At 46.4% G+C, this 19,710-nt stretch overlaps 2 protein-coding genes across 2 annotated transcripts in view; both read right to left on the bottom strand.

The window, feature by feature from the left end:
- Nucleotides 1-1,120: 1,120 nt before the first annotated feature.
- LOC140111750 (uncharacterized) overlaps nt 1,121-19,710 on the bottom strand; it is a 40,654-nt gene continuing 22,064 nt past the window's right edge. The window contains exon 7 of the mRNA XM_072132426.1: nt 1,121-1,973. Coding sequence (XP_071988527.1) covers nt 1,348-1,973 — 626 coding nt within the window. The 3' untranslated portion in view covers nt 1,121-1,347. The remainder of the gene's footprint in view (nt 1,974-19,710) is intronic.
- LOC140111749 (oocyte zinc finger protein XlCOF29-like) lies at nt 3,290-19,174 on the bottom strand. The gene is made up of 4 exons (XM_072132425.1): nt 19,078-19,174; nt 4,059-4,214; nt 3,785-3,946; nt 3,290-3,463 (listed from the first exon to the last, which is right to left on the bottom strand). The coding sequence occupies exons 2-4, from the start codon at nt 4,164-4,166 to the stop codon at nt 3,290-3,292; spliced, it is 444 nt and encodes a 147-aa protein (XP_071988526.1). The 5' UTR covers nt 4,167-4,214; nt 19,078-19,174.

Genomic DNA, 19,710 nt, shown 5'->3' with positions numbered 1-19,710 from the left:
ATTAACTGTGCTGAAAACCCCCACTTCGGCTTATACATGAGTCTATAACAAAATAAATGTACATACTCACCTTCCGGCGGCTCTGCCGGCTGTTAAAGCAGAGAAAAGAGGAGCAGCAGGGACCGGATCATCGAGGGCGCCGGATGGTGAGTATGTACGTTTATTTTTTTATGTGCTGGGCGAACAGGGGGCTGTTTTGCTATAGACTACACTGGGCTGGCTATATACCAAAGGGGAATGGATGGCTATATATTCCACAGGGGGCAGGGGCTGGCTATATACTGGGAGGCTGCGACCAATGCATTTCGCACACTCGGATTATACTCAAGTCAATAGGTTTTCCCAGTTTTTGGTGGTAAAATTAGGGGCCTTGGCTTATACTAGAGTATATACGGTAATTCTAGGTGCCACTACTGCAGCATTATTATATTGAAGACAGGAATATATATCAAAATTAGGAGAGGTAGGTGCTCCTCCCCTCTGAAATTCCTCTATCCAGGGCTGAAAGCCCAAATCAGAATGCTGGGACAATAAAACCATAGTATAAAGCCAACGCCCTGTAGTATATAGCCTGCCACGCTCTGTAGTATATAGCCTGCCACACCCTGTAGTATATAGCCTGCCACCTCCCTGTAGTTTGTTAATTTATAGCCTACCAGTCCCCTAGTATATAGGCTGCAGCCCCTGCCCCCAATATGAAGCCTGTAGGAAAAAAACAAAAAGTACAGTCACCTTGCGCCACCCCCCCCCCCCCCCGGCAGGTCCTCTTCTAAACATCGATGCTCCGGCATCAGCACCATGACCCCACCCGGGCCGTCGCAGGCACCATGATGTCAGCCGCTCGCTGACATCAGAGTGTGTGTCGATGCCGGCATCCGCATTAGAATGTCAGCGAGCGGCTGACGTCACGATCCATGCGACAGACGGTGCGGGGACATGGAGCCAATGCTGGAGCATCGCTGCATGGAAGAGGACCTTCCTTTTGGCGTTCCTTTTGTGCTGAAAAACTCAGCTTCTACTTGAGTATATACGGAAATAGTAGACAGTGGGGGTCATGATGAAACATGAAAGAGATGAGAGTATAAAACGTAATTTTTGTTAAATATCTGGGTTTTTTTTCAATATTCAATGTCACTTTTTTTTAGATTTATTAAAATAAAGAACCTATTCGACACCTTGTCAAATAAAAGGGCAGTGATAGGGAGAGTAAGGAATTCATCCTAAAAATTGTCCCTTATTGCCTTATGTCCCTCTCCCATTTACGAGGGCTGGGATATGAGTAGACAGTGCACACCCGAGAGATTAGAGAGACATTCGAGATTGTCCCTCGTAGTTCATGACTTGATTTCAATAATATGGCTTCTCCCTTGTGTGAAGTCTCTGATGTTCAACAAGACCGGATTTCCTACTAAAACATTTCCCACATTCAAGACATGAAAATGGCTTCTCCCCTGTGTGAGTCATCTGATGTTTAACGAAATATGATTTACAACTAAAACATTTCCCGCATTCAATACATGTAAACGGCTTCTCTCCTGTGTGAATTCTCAGGTGTCCAACAAGATTGGATTTTTTGGTGAAACACTTCCCACATTCAGTACATGTAAATGGCTTTGCTCCAGTGTGTGTTCTCTGATGTTCAGCAAGATGTGATTTGTTACCAAAATATTTCCCACATTCAGGACATGGATATGGCTTCTCCCCTGTGTGACTCCTCAGGTGAATAATAAGAGACGTTTTCTGAGTAAAAAGTTTTCCGCATTCGGTACATGTAAATAGATTCTCCCCTGTGTGAATTCTCTGATGTTGTACAAACGCTCGTTTCACAGTAAAACGTTTCCCACATTCGGTACATGAAAACGGCTTCTCTCCTGTGTGAGTTCTCTGATGTTCAACAAGATATGTTTTCTTAATAAAACACTTTCCACATTCAGGACAGGAAATTGGCTTCTGCCCTGTGTGAATTCTCTGATGTATAACAAGATGGGACTTCCGGATAAAACGTTCCTCACAATTCGGACATGAAAAGTAACCTCTATCTCTGTAATTTCCCTCCCCTGCGGAAAGTTTAGATCGATTTTTTTCTGCGTCACCAGAAGAAAATGTCAGGGGATGTCCATCTCCTGAAAAATATTGTCAAAGAATCTAAATTGGATGTTTTTTTCCCCTAATTACAAACAAAAGTAAACCAATGTGTCAGTAGCATACAGTAAAATATGGATAGAAGGTTGTTTAAGGATAGATGGAGCCCAGCAACCCTAGAAAACAGCTAAAACAGATGAAACAAGCGTTAACTTTTTGGTGTTAATTCTAAGCCGTGTAGAAAACCAGGAGCTGCTCATCACCTGCCAAATACAATCCCAGCAGTGATACATGGAGGGCAGCATCATGGGGGGGAAGGGGGGGGGGGCAGGACCACTGGTTGTAATGGATGGAAAGATGAATGCCGCCGAAGTACAGAGATATCCTGGATGAGAGCCCCTTTGCTCTGGACCTCAGACTGGGCCGAACCTTCCAACAAGACAATGACCCTAAGCCCACAGCTAAAATAACCCAGCAGAGGCTTCAGAACATCTCTGTGCCCATTCCTGACCGGCCCAGCCACAGCCCCGGACTGAAACCCAATGGAGCATCTCTGGAGAGACTGGAAAATGGCCTCCACTGCCGCGCTTCACAACCCACAAGATACATGAAATGCTCTTACCCTCCTCTGTCACTGATGAGGGGATTTCCTCTCCGCTCCTCCTTCCACCACAACTTTCCTGGAAAGATCCAACATGAAGGACCTGAGAAAACAAGGAAATGTCTCCAGAGATTCTCTTATATCCAAGTGATGGACAGAAACCTCCAGAACCAGGAACTAAGGGGAATAATCTCCTGCAGGAGGAGACGGGATCCACATTCATCCCAATATTTTACACATCAACATCAATTGTATGGTGGTTCCTAAGTTATTCATTTCTCCTGCTCTGAACCCAAATACACTCCAATAGCTTTATGGAACTACAGGAAGAAATCGGTAAACAGACTCATGAGGGAGGAAATCTACAGGTGCTCAGCGATGTGTCAACAGGAAGGTAAGAAGAAAAAGATGCGGCACTCACCGATCAGGTCCAATGTTATTCTTTTATTCGTTCATGGGATTCATAGTTTGGTGGGGGACAGGTTGTGCCTTAGGTACTTTATAAAGCCTGGACATAATAATAGACCTAACCGGGGAGTGCCAAATCTTTCTCTACCAACCTTACGATTGTATCTACAACTTACTACAGTGACCAGCAATGTTATATCATTGTTCTTCTACATCCATATACCTGATGATCCATTGGGACATTCTCCTTTGGTTCCTCTTTAATATCTCGGGAATCTTCAGGACGGGGACATCTCTCTGGTTCCTGTGTAATATCTCGGGAATCTCCAGGACTGGGACATCTCTCTGGTGGATTTCTCTGACTGGATCCATCTATAGGAAATATACACAGTGACTGATACATTGTCTATATGTGATGATGAGATGATGGAGGAGGTGACCTCACACCTGCTCTGTCCTCTATAATCAGGAAGGTCTCCTCTTACCTGGTGATGTGAGGGGCTGGTGGTCCTCCATCATGATGTCCTTGTACTGGTCCTTGTGTCCTTCTATATACTCCCACTCCTCCATGGAGAAATAGACAGTGACGTCCTGACACCTTATAGGAACCTGACACCCACAATGACACAGTCATCACCCAGACCCCTCCCTTGTGTTATTGTACAATGTCCCAGCATTCCCGGCAGCGCTCACCTCTCCGCTCAGCAGCTCAGTGATCCTGGAGGTAAGTTCTAGGATCTTCTGCTCATGTATCAGTGAATGAGGTGGAGGCTCGGTGATGGGGCTCTGGGTCCATCCTCCTGACACACGGGGGGTCACACACTCACCAGACGACTTCTTCACTACTGTGTAATCCTGTGTATGGGGAGACACTGATCACTACATAGATCCTAAGAATCCTTCACCTCTCCAGTCATTTCCCGCTGTTATTCCGAGAGATAAGAGCCGTGTCCTGGGAGACTCTCACCTCTCCGGTTATCAAGGAGATCATCTCCAGGGTGAGCTCCAGGATCCTGGCCGCCATCTGCTCTCTGTCCTTCTCGATTTGCGATTGGTCACTGATGGAAAGGACCATCGTCTTTCAAACACAATTTCAGCTGTAGGAATCCTTTATTTAGAGAATCTGATGGAAAAGGAGGAGGATGTGGAGAATAAATTTGAAAATATTATAATAAAATCTTTTATAATTTGAAATATTCCTCTGATACTTGAATCAATGGCTTCTACATATTTAATACACAGATGTTCTTGATTCCGAGGGCCCAGGAACAGAAATGCCTCTTCCTGCGCCTCACTAGGAATTATTATCATTTTATAATTTATTTATAGAGCAGCATTAATTCCATTGTGCTGTAAATTCAATAAGGGGTTCATATAAATTTCATTAAGACAAGAAAAAATGGAAATACAAAAACTACAGAGATGAGGAAACAAGTGGAAGGAGGACCCTGCTAGTGGGAGGGCAGTTGGAAACACGAGGTAAGAGATTTAATTGAATTTATGTGACTGTAACAAAACTGTCCAGCAACAGCGCAACTGCAAATTGACTTGGCGCTAGCTGTCAAACTAAGTGGTGGCAAACTCAACCTGTAACATCTCGGAGGGCTATGGCCCCTCCTGCAGCAGACAAGTCGCCCTGACAAGGGCAAACCGCTATCAGGAACCTAACTTACAGTCCCTGAGTGACCCTACAAGGTGACAGGGGAGACTTACCTCATCTGGCAGCTGCTGGATGGTGGAGCGGACAGGTAACAGGAATTTGGATATAGACCAATGTTCACACTGGTAAGCAGAAAACCAACACAAGACAAACAACAGGTACAGACAGACAACCGGGACAGAACCGGGTCAAAATAAAGATGATGGTAAAGGTACAGAATCTCATAGCATGTTCTCCTCTTTCATTTGGAGGAGTGGGCGTGCTAAACTCTGGCTGTCCACTTTGTGTCGCCCTAAGGCACAGGTAGAAGCCGCTCTGCACATCCCTTCTTGTACTACCTGGCGGGTCAGCTTCACTACCTCTGTAGTTGGGTGTCACCTGGACAGATGCCAGATCCTGAATGCCACCTTGCCCGGTTCCTCCACTTACGTTCTCTGTGGCCCGTATTGGAGCCTGTTGCTTATAAGCCTAACCACCTTCTCCCTCTGCATAGGCTGGCCAGACAGGTTTGGTCTCGTGCGAAGAAGCCGTCAGCTGCACTGGGAACCCATGTTCATGTTCCCCTTTGGTCCCACCCAGGGTTGCTTCCCTTTTCAGATTTGCAGGATGGTTCATATTGGACTGCCAATGGCCAAGTGAACATTTCGCAGCTTCTTGGGGAGGATGGAGAGGCTCTCTCTGGGGAGGCAATAAGATCCGCTTTTGATGTTCCGGGTAGGGAAGTCTATTGTTGCCTACAGCTACGGCATGCTTTTCTGGCTCAGTTCCCTCCGACAGAGACTGCTTTCTCCTCATTCCTATTGATTGGAATTCTACGCTCTCAGGGTCCTAGAGGTCTGGTATCTGTTATCTACACCCACCTCCTCTCTGAGCAACTGGAGGGTCGCCCTCTGCCAGTCAGAGCCCGATGGGAGGCTCTCATTCCCTTACTATCGGATGAAGACTGGGGGGCGGCCCAGGAGTCTCACACCTCGGTATCACCGGCAGCCAATAATAAACTAATTCAGTTGTTCATCATCCATCAATGCTATATAACTCCAGTCAGACTGTTTCATATGGATAGATTGCCGAACTCTAGATGTCACAGATGTCATGTGGACCGGGCGTATTTCATCCGCCTGATATGGACTTGCGATTACATAGCCGTATTCTGGAGAGAAGTAGTTTCGCTGCTGTCTAATATTCTGAATAAACCGGTCCCTACCTCACCGGCCTTATGTCTATTGGGAATTACCGGTGAGGATGACTGGTCCCATTATGAAGCTAATTTGAAGGAAGCTCTGTTTTTGGCCCGTAAGGCCATTGCCATTGCCGGTTTCCTGAGTCTGAGAGAGTCTCTTGTCCCCTTTCAATGATTGCTATACTTGCTGTACATACTACATGGTGCGGGCACCCTTCCAGCACTCCTCTGTGCAGTGTCGACAGGAGGGATTCCTTAATCTCCAGATGTAGGGTGGCAGGTTACCTTGTTGCCTAACCATTGTTACTACCTTTTCTTTAACTCCATTTCTCTCTTGACACCACTCGACCAGGTTGGTTACTGTTCTATGTATGTGTTGGGGAGGGGTTTACTAGATCGCTGTTTTTGTACAGATGTTATCACACATAACAAATGAATGTATAAAGATATACACTCACCGGCCACTTTATTAGGTACACCATGCTAGTAACGGGTTGGACCCCCTTTTGCCTTCAGAACTGCCTCAATTCTTCGTGGCATAGATTCAACAAGGTGCTGGAAGCTCCTCAGAGATTTTGGTCCATATTGACATGATGGCATCACACAGTTGCCGCAGATTTGTCGGCTGCACATCCATGATGCAAATCTCCCGTTCCACCACATCCCAAAGATGCTCTATTGGATTGAGATCTGGTGACTGTGGAGGACATTTGAGTACAGTGACCTCATTGTCATGTTCAAGAAACCAGTCCGAGATGATTCCAGCTTTATGACATGGTGCATTATCCTGCTGAAAGTAGGGTACATTGTGGTCATAAAGGGATGGACATGGTCAGCAACAATACTCAGGTAGGCTGTGGCGTTGCAAAGATGCTCAATTGTTACCAAGGGGCCCAAAGAGTGCCAAGAAAATATTCCCCACACCATGACACCACCACCACCAGTCTGAACCGCTGATACAAGGCAGGATGGATCCATGACACCACCACCACCAGCCTGAACCGTTGATACAAGGCAGGATGGATCCATGCTTTCATGTTGTTGACGCCAAATTCTGACCCTACCATCCGAATGCCGCAGCAGAAATCGAGACTCATCAGACCAGGCAGCGTTTTTCCAATCTTCTACTGTCCAATTGCGATGAGCTTGTGCAAATTGTAGCCTCAGTTTTCTGTTCTTAGCTGAAAGGAGTGGCACCCGGTGTGGTCTTCTTCTGTAGCCCATCTGCCTCAAAGTTCAACGTACTGTGCGTTCAGAGATGCTCTTCTGCCTACCTTGGTTGTAACGGGTGGTGATTTGAGTCACTGTTGCCTTTCTATCAGCTCGAACCAGTCTGCCCATTCTCCTCTGACCTCTGGCATCAACAAGGCATTTCCGCCCACAGAACTGCCGCTCACTGGATGTTTTTTCTTTTTCGGACCATTCTCTGTAAACCCTAGAGATGGTTGTGCGTGAAAATCCCAGTAGATCAGCAGTTTCTGAAATACTCAGACCAGCCCTTCTGGCACCAACAACCATGCCACGTTCAAAGGCACTCAAATCACCTTTCTTCCCCATACTGATGCTCGGTTTGAACTGCAGGAGATTGTCTTGACCATGTCTACATGCCTAAATGCATTGAGTTGCCGCCATGTGATTGGCTGATTAGAAATTAAGTGTTAACGAGCAGTTGAACAGGTGTACCTTATAAAGTGGCCGGTGAGTGTATGTTGTTATATCTGTTGTACAGCAGCTAACGCTCCTTGTTTTGTTATGTTGTACCGTTTCATTTCTGTGCCAATAAAGGGATTAGAAAAAAAAATACACAGAATAGCAAACAACAAAATCGCAGAAGTAGTAGAAAGCAGAGATCAGACACAATAACCTGCAAAGTCTGATGGAACTAGGCAGGTGTATAAGGCAGTTCCTGGACGTCTCCAGCAGCAGACTGGAACAGGTTAGTAACCTTTGCTGGGCAGGGCTGCACTGCAGAGAACAGGGTGTGGCTTAATAAATCCAAACACCTTAGAAACCTAAGCCACAGTTCACACACAAGAAACACAAAAAAATTAACGCCACCTATTCTGCCAAATGCTGATAGATGGACATATTCAAACATTTCTTCAATTGAATAATATAAAAAAAATGTACCTGTGTGAAGATAATTTCCCATAAATGTAGTCATACTGTCCAATTAGAAACAAGATAGCTGTCCTTGGATACGACCACCTCCACTGTCTGGAAGTGGCAGCCACAAATGTTCTATTGAGGCCTCTCTGACAACCTGGATTCAGCAATTATTACTATGGGGAAACATGCAGCATCTCCTGGCCATTTTTTATGCCAGTTTTGCAATCTCTCCAGAAGAGGTGGTCGGATCCAAGGATAACTATCTCTTGTCTAAGGGAAGACATGGCTACATTATCTTCACACGGGTAAAATTGTAGAAATGCACATATATGGCAGAGAAATTGAATTAAATGTGAATGTCCAGATGAGAATACTCCTTTAAGTGATATAGTTACAGTAATCATGTTATCATGATTGTGATACACTTATTAAGTCATGAAGGTAGAGCATAAAAACATATTTATTGGAATACAACCTTATAACTATAACTTTAAACAATTGTAATGATGCAAAAACAAAAATCTACTGAATATTATTTGTTTAGGGTGTCAATGAATTTGTTCTTAGAAATATAATCGCCCTATCAGATCCTCCCTCATAGACCTCATTATCTGGAGAACACTGTGTCTCTGTACACCGCATCTCTGTACACTGTGTCTCTGTACACTGTATCTCTGTACACTGTGTCTCTGTACACCGTGTCTCTGTACACCGGATCTCTGTACACCGTGTCTCTGTACACTGTGTCTCTGTACACTTGGGTGGGTGGCGATGCAGTAGCCACACGGGCAACATTTCTAACAATTTCCGGATATGGATGAATTGCCTTATGAACAGTCGGTTTTTATGGACGTCTCCAGCAGCAGACTGGAACAGGTTAGTAACCTTTGCTGGGCAGGGCTGCACTGCAGAGAACAGGGTGTGGCTTAATAAATCCAAACACCTTAGAAACCTAAGCCACAGTTCACACACAAGAAACACAAAAAAATTAACGCCACCTATTCTGCCAAATGCTGATAGATGGACATATTCAAACATTTCTTCAATTGAATAATATAAAAAAAATGTACCTGTGTGAAGATAATTTCCCATAAATGTAGTCATACTGTCCAATTAGAAACAAGATAGCTGTCCTTGGATACGACCACCTCCACTGTCTGGAAGTGGCAGCCACAAATGTTCTATTGAGGCCTCTCTGACAACCTGGATTCAGCAATTATTACTATGGGGAAACATGCAGCATCTCCTGGCCATTTTTTATGCCAGTTTTGCAATCTCTCCAGAAGAGGTGGTCGGATCCAAGGATAACTATCTCTTGTCTAAGGGAAGACATGGCTACATTATCTTCACACGGGTAAAATTGTAGAAATGCACATATATGGCAGAGAAATTGAATTAAATGTGAATGTCCAGATGAGAATACTCCTTTAAGTGATATAGTTACAGTAATCATGTTATCATGATTGTGATACACTTATTAAGTCATGAAGGTAGAGCATAAAAACATATTTATTGGAATACAACCTTATAACTATAACTTTAAACAATTGTAATGATGCAAAAACAAAAATCTACTGAATATTATTTGTTTAGGGTGTCAATGAATTTGTTCTTAGAAATATAATCGCCCTATCAGATCCTCCCTCATAGACCTCATTATCTGGAGAACACTGTGTCTCTGTACACCGCATCTCTGTACACTGTGTCTCTGTACACTGTATCTCTGTACACTGTGTCTCTGTACACCGTGTCTCTGTACACCGGATCTCTGTACACCGTGTCTCTGTACACTGTGTCTCTGTACACTTGGGTGGGTGGCGATGCAGTAGCCACACGGGCAACATTTCTAACAATTTCCGGATATGGATGAATTGCCTTACGAACAGTCGGTTTTTATGAACGATTGAAGTTTCAATATCAGCTCATCAGTTTCACATCATAATTCTGCACGGTCAGGCAGTGCTAATAACATGGATTGGTGAATATACCAATAGCACTTATTCATGTCTGTGTTTCTGTATTATGAATTTGAGGTGTTAGAACTGTTTTTCCCTCTTATTCTATGTGTATTGTATTGAATCCATCAGAGCAACTAACCTCTACAGAAATGAAGAGAAGGAAACTAAAACGTAAAACATTCACTGGACAATCCTGCATTAATCCGGTTTTCCTGATCACTCTAGTACAGTGGTGGTGAACCTATGACATGGGTGTCCTCTCAGTGGGCAACCAGGCGGGAGATTTAGGGATCCTCCTGCAGGCCCTGGTAGTCTAGAACGTGACACGCTGTGTGTTATTTTAAAGTGAAGCATCCGGGTCTACCTGAGACTGCAGGAAGAGAAGGTGTGGACAGGGTCAGATCATCATTGGAGCTCCTGCTCTTGGTTTTCAAGGGAAGCTCCAAAGGCAATCCAAATTTTCCTTCCTTCTGTAAACGATATTGGTTTCCTTAGCAGCATTGAAAGTTGTGGTACAGCAAGGAGCAAGAAGATTGCAATAAGCAGGGGCGCACCTACCATGAGGCGAGTTGAGAAACTCGCCTCAGGCGACAGCGCCTCCTGGTGGACGGAGGGGCGGCATCAGGTAGGTCACTCACCGCAGCTCGGCTGTGAACGTCCTGGCCCTCCTGCAGCCGCCTCCCGAACCGCCTCTCCAGGACCCCGCCTCTCCTGTCCGCGGCCCACCTCTCCTGTCCGCGCGGCCCGCCTCTCGCAGCCACCTGGCCCGCCTCTCCCGTCCGCAGCCCGCCTCTCCCGTCCGCGACCTGCCTCTCGCAGCCAGTCGGCCCGCCCTTTGCAGCCAGCCGGCCCGCCTCTCCCGTCCGCGGCCCGCCACTCCCAGCCATCCGGCCCGCCTCTCCCGTCCGCGGCTCGCCACTCCCAGCCACCTGACCCACCTCTCCCGTCCACGGTCCGCCTCACCTATCTGCGGCCCACCTTTCCCACTCGCCCGCCGTCCACGTAAGTATGTATCTATTTTATAGTAAGATGTGTGGGTATATATATATGTTTATATTCATCTGTATATACTGTATGGTGAGTGTGTGTGTATGTATACTGTATGACTGTATAGAAGTGTGTGTATACTGTATATGTGTAGCGAGTGTGTGTTTATGCATGCTATATGAGTGTATATGCTGCATATTTGCTGTATATATGTGTACATGCTGTATGACTGTGTGTGTATATCTACATATACTGCCATATAGTATATTTTACATGGTGGTACACTGAATGTATCTATATTGCATGGCGGAACGCTGTAAATAATATAGGGTATATGGCGGCATGGTGTATGTATTATATGGTATGTGGCTGCACACTGTATGTATTATATGGTATATGGCGGCACGCTGTATGTATTATATGGTATATGACGACACAGTGTATGTATTATATGGTATATGACGACACAGTGTATGTATTATATGGTATATGGCGGCACAGTGTATGTATTATATGGTATATGGCGGCACAGTGTATGTATTATATGGTATATGACGGCACGCTGTATGTATTATATGGTATATGACGACACAGTGTATGTATTATATGGTATATGACGACACAGTGTATGTATTATATGGTATATGGCGGCACAGTGTATGTATTATATGGTATATGGCGGCACAGTGTATGTATTATATGGTATATGGCGGCACGCTGTATGTATTATATGGTATATGGCGGCACGCTGTATGTATTATATGGTATATGGCGGCACGCTGTATGTATTATATGGTATATGGCGGCACGCTGTATGTATTATGTGGTATATGGGGCACACTGTATGTAGTATATGGTATATGGCGGCACGCTGTATGTATTATATAGTATATGGCGGCACAGTGTATGTATTATATGGTATATGGCGGCACGCTGTATGTATTATATGGTATATGGCGGCACAGTGTATGTATTATATGGTATATGGCGGCACAGTGTATGTATTATATGGTATATGGCGGCACAGTGTATGTATTATATGGTATATGGCGGCTTGCTGTATGTATTATGTAGTATATGGGGCACACTGTATGTAGTATATGGTATATGGCGGCACGCTGTATGTATTATATGGTATATGGTGGCACGCTGTATGTATTATTTGGTATATGGGGACACACTGTATGTATTATATGGTATATGGCGGCACAGTGTATGTATTATATGGTACGTGGCGGCTTGCTGTATGTATTATGTAGTATATGGGGCACACTGTATGTAGTATATGGTATATGACGGCACGCTGTATGTATTATATATTACATGAAGGACGCCGGATGTATTTTATGATATACGGTGGCACGCTGTATTGATTTTATATTATATGGCGGATCGTTTTATGTATTTTGTTCTTTGTGGTAACTTGCTGTGTGTATTATATAGTGAACGGTGGCACACTTTATGTATTTTGCATTGCTTTATTTTCATATTAACCCAATATGATTGGGTCTGGTCCTGACGCTCCTTGATATATTACATATATGGATTGTGGGGGGGGGGCGTCTTTCTATAGCTCGCCTCAGGCAGCAGAAAGGCTAGGTGCACCCCTGGCAATAAGTTACTGTCTGATTGCTGGGGTGGCACTTTGCGATAAATAAGTGGGTTTGGGTTGCAGTTTCGGCACTAGGTCTCTTAAAGGTAACCCATCACTGCCCTAGCAGTTCTAATAGTTCAGACATCCTTCCTAATCTGATCTGCAGGGGAGGAGCTTCACTACTGAGCATGAGCAAAAAGTGATCAGGAATAGAACATAATTCCCCACATTCTGATGAAAATAAATACTCAGCACATACTGCAGGGAAGTAATTAAAACAATGCATTATTATGGAGTTACAATCTATCTGGGAGAATAGATGGAAACGTGAGGTGAGGGCTCACACTGTACAAGGGAGAGTATATGGAGACACAAGGTGAGGGCTCACACTGTACATGGGAGAGTAGATGGAGACACAAGGTGAGGGCTCACACAGTAAATGGGAGGGTAGATGGAGACACAAGGTGAGGGCTCACACTGTACATGGGAGGGTAGATGGAAACACGAGGTAAGGGCTCACACTGTACATGGGAGGGTAAATGGAAACGTGAAGTGAGGACTCACACTGTATATGGGAGAGTAGATGGAGACACAAGGTGAGGGCTCACACAGTAAATGGGAGGGTAGATGGAGACACAAGGTGAGGGCTCACACTGTACATGGAAGGGTAGATGGAGACACAAGGTGAGGGCTCACACTGTACATGGGAGGGTAGATGGAAACACAAGGTGAGGGCTCACACTGTACATGGGAGGGTAGATGGAGACACAAGGTGAGGGCTCACACTGTACATGGGAGGGTAGATGGAGACACAAGGTGAGAGCTCACACTGTACATGGGAGGGTAGATGGAGACACAAGGTGAGGGCTCACACTGTACATGGGAGGGTAGATGGAAACACGAGGTGAGGGCTCACACTGTACATGGGAGGGTAGATGGAGACACAAGGTGAGGGCTCACACTGTACATGGGAGGGTAGATGGAAACGTGAGGTGAGGGCTCACACTGTATATGAAAGAGTAGATGGAGACACAAGGTGAGGGCTCACACTGTACATGGGAGAGTAGATGGAAACGTAAGGTGAGGGCTCACACTGCACATAGGAGGGTAGATGGAGACACAAGGTGAGGGCTCACACTGTACATGGTAGAGTAGATTGAGACACAAGGTGAGGGCTCACACTGTACATGGGAGGGTAGATGGAGACTCAAGGTGAGGGCTCACACTGTACATGGGAGGGTAGATGGAAACACAAGGTGAGGGCTCACTCCGTACATGGGAGGATAGATGGAAACATGAGGTGAGGGCTCACACTGTATATGGGAGGGTAGATGGAGACTCAAGGTGAGGGCTCACACTGTACATGGGAGGGTAGATGGAGACTCAAGGTGAGGGCTCACACTGTACATGGGAGGGTAGATGGAGACACAAGGTGAGGGCTCACACTGTACATGGGAGGGTAGATGGAAATGTGAGGTGAGGGCTCACACTGTATATGGGAGGGTAGATGGAAACATGAGGTGAGGGCTCACACGGTACATGGGAGGGTAGATGGAAACACGAGGTGAGGGCTCACACTGTACATGGGAGGGTAGATGGAAACACAAGGTGAGGGCTCACACTGTACATGGGAGGGTGGATGGTAACATGAGGTGAGGGCTCACACTGTACATGGGAGGGTAGATGGAGACATGAGGTGAGGGCTTACACTGTACATGGAAGGGTAGATGGAGATATAAGGTAAGGGCTCACACTGTACATGGGAGGGTAGATGGAAACACGAGGTGAGGGCTCACACTGTACATGGGAGGGTAGATGGAAACACAAGGTGAGGGCTCACACTGTACATGGGAGGGTGGATGGTAACATGAGGTGAGGGCTCACACTGTACATGGGAGGGTAGATGGAGACATGAGGTGAGGGCTTACACTGTACATGGAAGGGTAGATGGAGATATAAGGTAAGGGCTCACACTGTACATGGGAGGGTAGATGGAAACACGAGGTGAGGGCTCACACTGTACATGGGAGGGTAGATGGAGACATGAGGTGAGGGCTTACACTGTACATGGGAGGGTAGATGGAGACACAAGGTGAGGGCTCAAACTGTACATGGGAGGGTAGATGGAAACACGAGGTGAGGGCTCAAACTGTACATGGGAGGGTAGATGGAGACACAAGGTGAGGGCTCACACTGTACATGGGAGGGTAGATGGAAACACGAGGTGAGGGCTCAAACTGTACATGGGAGGGTAGATGGAGACATGAGGTGAGGGCTTACACTGTACATGGAAGGGTAGATGGAGATATAAGGTGAGGGCTCACACTGTACATGGGAGGGTAGATGGAAACACGAGGTGAGGGCTCAAACTGTACATGGGAGGGTAGATGGAGACACAAGGTGAGGGCTCACACTGTACATGGGAGGGTAGATGGAAACGTGAGGTGAGGGCTCACATTGTATATAGGAGGGTACATGGAGACACAAGGTGAGCGCTCACACTGTACATAGAAGGGTAGATGGAAATGTGAGGTGAGGGCTCACACTGTATATGGGAGGGTAGATGGAGACACAAGGTGAGAGCTCACACTGTACATGGGAGGGTAGATGGAGACACAAGGTGAGGGCTCACACTGTACATGGGAGGATAGATGGAAACGTGAGCTGAGGGCTCACACTGTATATGGGAGGGTAGATGGAGACACAAGGTGAGGGCTCACACTGTACATGGGAGGGTAGATGGAAACACAAGGTGAGGGCTCACACTGTACATGGGAGGGTAGATGGAGACACAAGTTGAGGGCTCACACAGTACATGGGAGGGTAGATGGAGACACAAGGTGAGGGCTTACACAGTACATGGAAGGGTAGATGGAGACACAAGGTGAGGGCTCACACTGTACATGGGAGGGTAGATGGGAACACGAGGTGAGGGCTCACACTGTACATGGGAGGGTAGATGGAGACACAAGGTGAGAGCTCACACTGTACATGGGAGGGTAGATGGAGACACAAGGTGAGGGCTCACACTGTACGTGGGAGAGTAGATTGAGACACAAGGTGAGGGCTCACATTGTACATGGGAGGGTAGATGGAAACACAAGGTGAAGGATCACACCGTACATGGTAGAGTAGATGGAGACACAAGGTGAGGGCTCACACTGTACATGGGAGGATAGATGGAAACGTGAGGTGAGGGCTCAAACTGTATATGGAAGGGTAGATGCAAACACAAGGTGAAGGCTCACACCGTACACGGTAGAGTAGATTGAGACACAAGGTGAGGGCTCACACTGTACATGGGAGGGTAGATGGAAACGTGAGGTGAGGGCTCACACCGTACATGGGAGGGTAGATGGAAACGTAAGGTGAGGGCTCACACATTATATTGGAGGGTAGATGGAAACGTGAGGTGAGGGCTCACAGTGTACATGGGAGGTGTGATAATATTACTCCTCCACAGTTTGTTTGTTATATATATATATTTTTTTTCTTTCTTTGTGTTGTTTCATTCTGCCTGTTATAAATCATTAGGCTCCATTTGTTTAAATCCAGCCAGGAAGATGAGCCTGGCAGGGTGTTTATAACACCCCAGGGAGTCTATGTTTGATCAGAGAAGCATAGTCTTCCTAAGTGGTAAAATTAACACCTTTCGGCCAGAGTAGTCTAGCTAGTGGGGGATGAAAAGGACAGTTATGGGGTCTAGACACACTCCTGGACCGAAAATCAGAACATTAGCTGCAATGGAAGGCAGCCAATAACAGAACACCCCTGATATTAGGCTGACACCCCGAGTTTGGTATGGGGTTAATGGGAATAACATGCCTGTTTGGTTGGAAGCCAGGGAACAATTGTGCCATCTCCCAATCAAAAGTTATGGGGTTCTGATAAAAACCAAGACCCAAAAAGTAGCTCACTGATGGGAGGGGGATAGAAAAATCCCCCTCACAGTGACATCACAGCCAGGGGTGGGGGTCAAAAATCACCTGGGCTTAAATTAATGAAGCAGCCACATAGTAGTGTTCGGTCTGAGGATTCTATCACAATAGAAGGCTGGATCGATGCTTATGCCCTGTCCTCGGGCCAAAGAATTTCTTCCTATTCCACTAGCAAGAATTTTTTTTGTTTCTTCTTCCATAACTGTTTGTAAGTATTGTATGTGTATTGTTTTAATCTTTTTTCATTTTATCTGACAATTTAATTCTTTGAGTGTACTGCATTTTTATGTAAATTAAAACTTTTTAATAAGCCTCTGCTTGTAGCCTTAAAGAATCTGAGTCTCTGAAGGGAATTACGTTACCAGAGGTCATTGTTAGCATAGTCCATGTAGTAAGCGATTGCATGTTCTGTGTGAATTTATAATTGTAATATCGTGTAAGTAGTGAGTGCATGTGCTGAGCTATCAGGGTGCATTGTCTGTGTGGTTGAGGTGCCTACGGCCTTCTTTGCGTAAGTAATTCGTGGGTGGTGGCAGTGTGGATTGGCTGGAGCTGAAATTCTGTGGAGTAAATTTAGCGTAAGGACGCCATTTTGTGGTAGTAGCTGGAGCTTAAGGGCTAAATTCTGGGACTCTATAGAGTAGGTAACCCCATGTGTGAACTCCGGTGAGTCGGGTTCGTGACAGGAGGGTAGATGGAAACGTGAGCTGAGGGCTCACACTGTACATGGGAGGATAGATGGAAACGTGAGCTGAGGGCTCACACTGTATATGGGAGGGTAGATGGAAACGCGAGGTGAGGGCTCACACTGTACATGGGAGGGTAGATGGAAACGTGAGGTGAGGGTTCACACTGTACATGGGAGGGTAGATGGAAACACAAGGTAAGGGCTCACACTGTACATGGGGGGGTAGATGGAGACACAAGGTGAGGGCTCACACTGTACATGGGAGGGTAGATGGAAACGTGAGGTGAGGGCTCACACTGTACATTGGAGAGTAGATGAAAACACGAGGCAAGGGCTCACACTGTATATGGGAGAGTAGATTGAGACACAAGGTGAGGGCACACATTGTACATGGGAGGGTAGATGGAAACGTGAGGTGAGGGTTCTGGGGGAATAATATGAGGAGGAGGTGCTGGGGGATAATATGAAGAGGAGGTGCTGGGGGGATAATATGAGGGGAATGTGCTGGGGGATAATATGAGGAGGAGGTGCTGGGGGGATAACATGAGGAGGAGGTGTTGGTGGGATAATATGAGGAGGAGGTGCTGTAGGGATAAGATGAGGGGGAGGTGCTGGGGGATAATATGAGGAGGTGGTGCTGGGGGGATAATATGAGTAGGAGGTGTTGGTGGGATAATACGAGGAGGAGGTGCTGGGGGGATAATATTAGGGGGAGGTGATGGGGGATAATATGAGGAGGAGGTGATGGGGGGGATAATATGAGGAGGAGGTGCTGGGGGGATAATATGAGGGGGAGGTGCTAAGGGATAATATGAGGAGGAGGTGCTGGGGGATAATATGAGGAGGAGGTGCTGGGGGATAACATGAGAAGGAGGTGCTGGGGGAATAATATGAGGAGGCAGTGCTGGGGGATAATATGAGGAGGAGGTGCTGGGGGGGATAATATGAGGAGGAGGTGCTGGGGGATAATAGGAGGAGGTGCTGTGGGAATAATATGAGGGGGAGATGCTGGGGGGATAATATGAGGAGGAGGTGCTGGGGGATAATATTAGGAGGAGGTGCTGGGGGGATAATATGAGGAGAATTGTACTGTGTGAGGGGTGGAACCGGTGTGGCTTAGGCAAAAAGATTATGAGGCACTCTATGCATGCTACATCTTTTTTGCATCTTACACACGACAAGCGTTACATTCGACACATGCAATGCGCACACACACACATTAGACACATGCATTACACAACACTGGCGCACATATGTTACACGCAACACGCATACATAACACATGCATATATACATAACACACGTGTACATAAATAACACACGTGCACATACATGACACATAACACACGTGTACATACATGACACATAACACACGTGTACATACATGACACATAACACACGTGTACATACATGACACATAACACACGTGTACATACATGACACATAACACACGTGTACATACATGGCACATAACACACGTGTACATACATGACACATAACACACGTGTACATACATGACACATAACACACGTGTACATACATGACACATAACACACATGTACAGGTGGGGAATATAAGGATGTGATAAGATGATGTGTGAGGAGACAATGTCCAGCTCCTAGAATATGGAATTAGAGAGGAACCAACTACCTGAGAGGAGACTTCCGGGGGGACAGTTATTGCAGTGCACACGAGGCTTCCGGGGGGACAGTTATTGCGGTGCACACCAGGCTTCCGCCCTCCATGCCTTATTACATGGCAATGATGACGCTGTAGTCAGTGTTATATGGATGAGTGCAGGGGAATACAGTCTCCTATGGAAGTTATGGGGGAACAACCAGACACAACAATATATTTCTATGTGATACTTACATGTGGTGCAGCCCCCCGAGATGTCACCCGGTAGCCCCGCCCCTCTGCGTGTGACGTGACCGGAAGGGGAGGGGACTCTCCTCATCACACAGAGCGGAAGAGAATACAGGGAGAGAGAGGAGAGAGACTACAAGGAGAGAGACTACAGGGAGAGAGAGGAGAGAGACTACAGGGAGAGTGAGAGACTAGAGAGAGAGGAGACACTACAGGGAGAGACTACAGGGAGAGAGAGGAGACAGACTACAGAGAGAGAGAGGAGACAGACTACAGGGAGAGAGAGAGGAGACAGACTACAGGGAGAGAGAGAGAGAGGAGACAGACTACAGGGAGAGAGAGAGAGAGGAGACAGACTACAGGGAGAGAGAGAGAGAGGAGACAGACTACAGGGAGAGAGAGAGAGAGGAGACAGACTACAGGGAGAGAGAGAGAGAGGAGACAGACTACAGGGAGAGAGAGAGGAGACAGACTACAGGGAGAGAGAGAGGAGACAGACTACAGGGAGAGAGAGAGAGAGGAGACAGACTACAGGGAGAGAGAGAGAGGAGACAGACTACAGGGAGAGAGAGAGAGGAGACAGACTACAGGGAGAGAGAGAGGAGACAGACTACAGGGAGAGAGAGAGGAGACAGACTA

Source organism: Engystomops pustulosus, unplaced genomic scaffold (assembly GCF_040894005.1).
Source record: "Engystomops pustulosus unplaced genomic scaffold, aEngPut4.maternal MAT_SCAFFOLD_579, whole genome shotgun sequence".
NCBI lineage: Eukaryota > Metazoa > Chordata > Amphibia > Anura > Leptodactylidae > Engystomops > Engystomops pustulosus.
The sequence above is the reverse complement of the archived record's forward strand: the minus strand, read 5'-3'. Positions and strand labels throughout refer to the sequence as shown.

Excerpts from the sequence above, each read along its gene's own strand:
- LOC140111749 (XM_072132425.1), bottom strand. The coding sequence starts at position 4,166 with ATGGTCCTTTCCATCAGTGACCAATCGCAAATCGAGAAGGACAGAGAG. Across the intron at positions 3,947-4,058 it reads TCTCCTTGATAACCGGAGAG|GATTACACAGTAGTGAAGAA; the intron begins GTGAGAGTCTCC and ends CCCCATACACAG. Across the intron at positions 3,464-3,784 it reads CTGAGCTGCTGAGCGGAGAG|ATGGATCCAGTCAGAGAAAT; the intron begins GTGAGCGCTGCC and ends TATTTCCTATAG.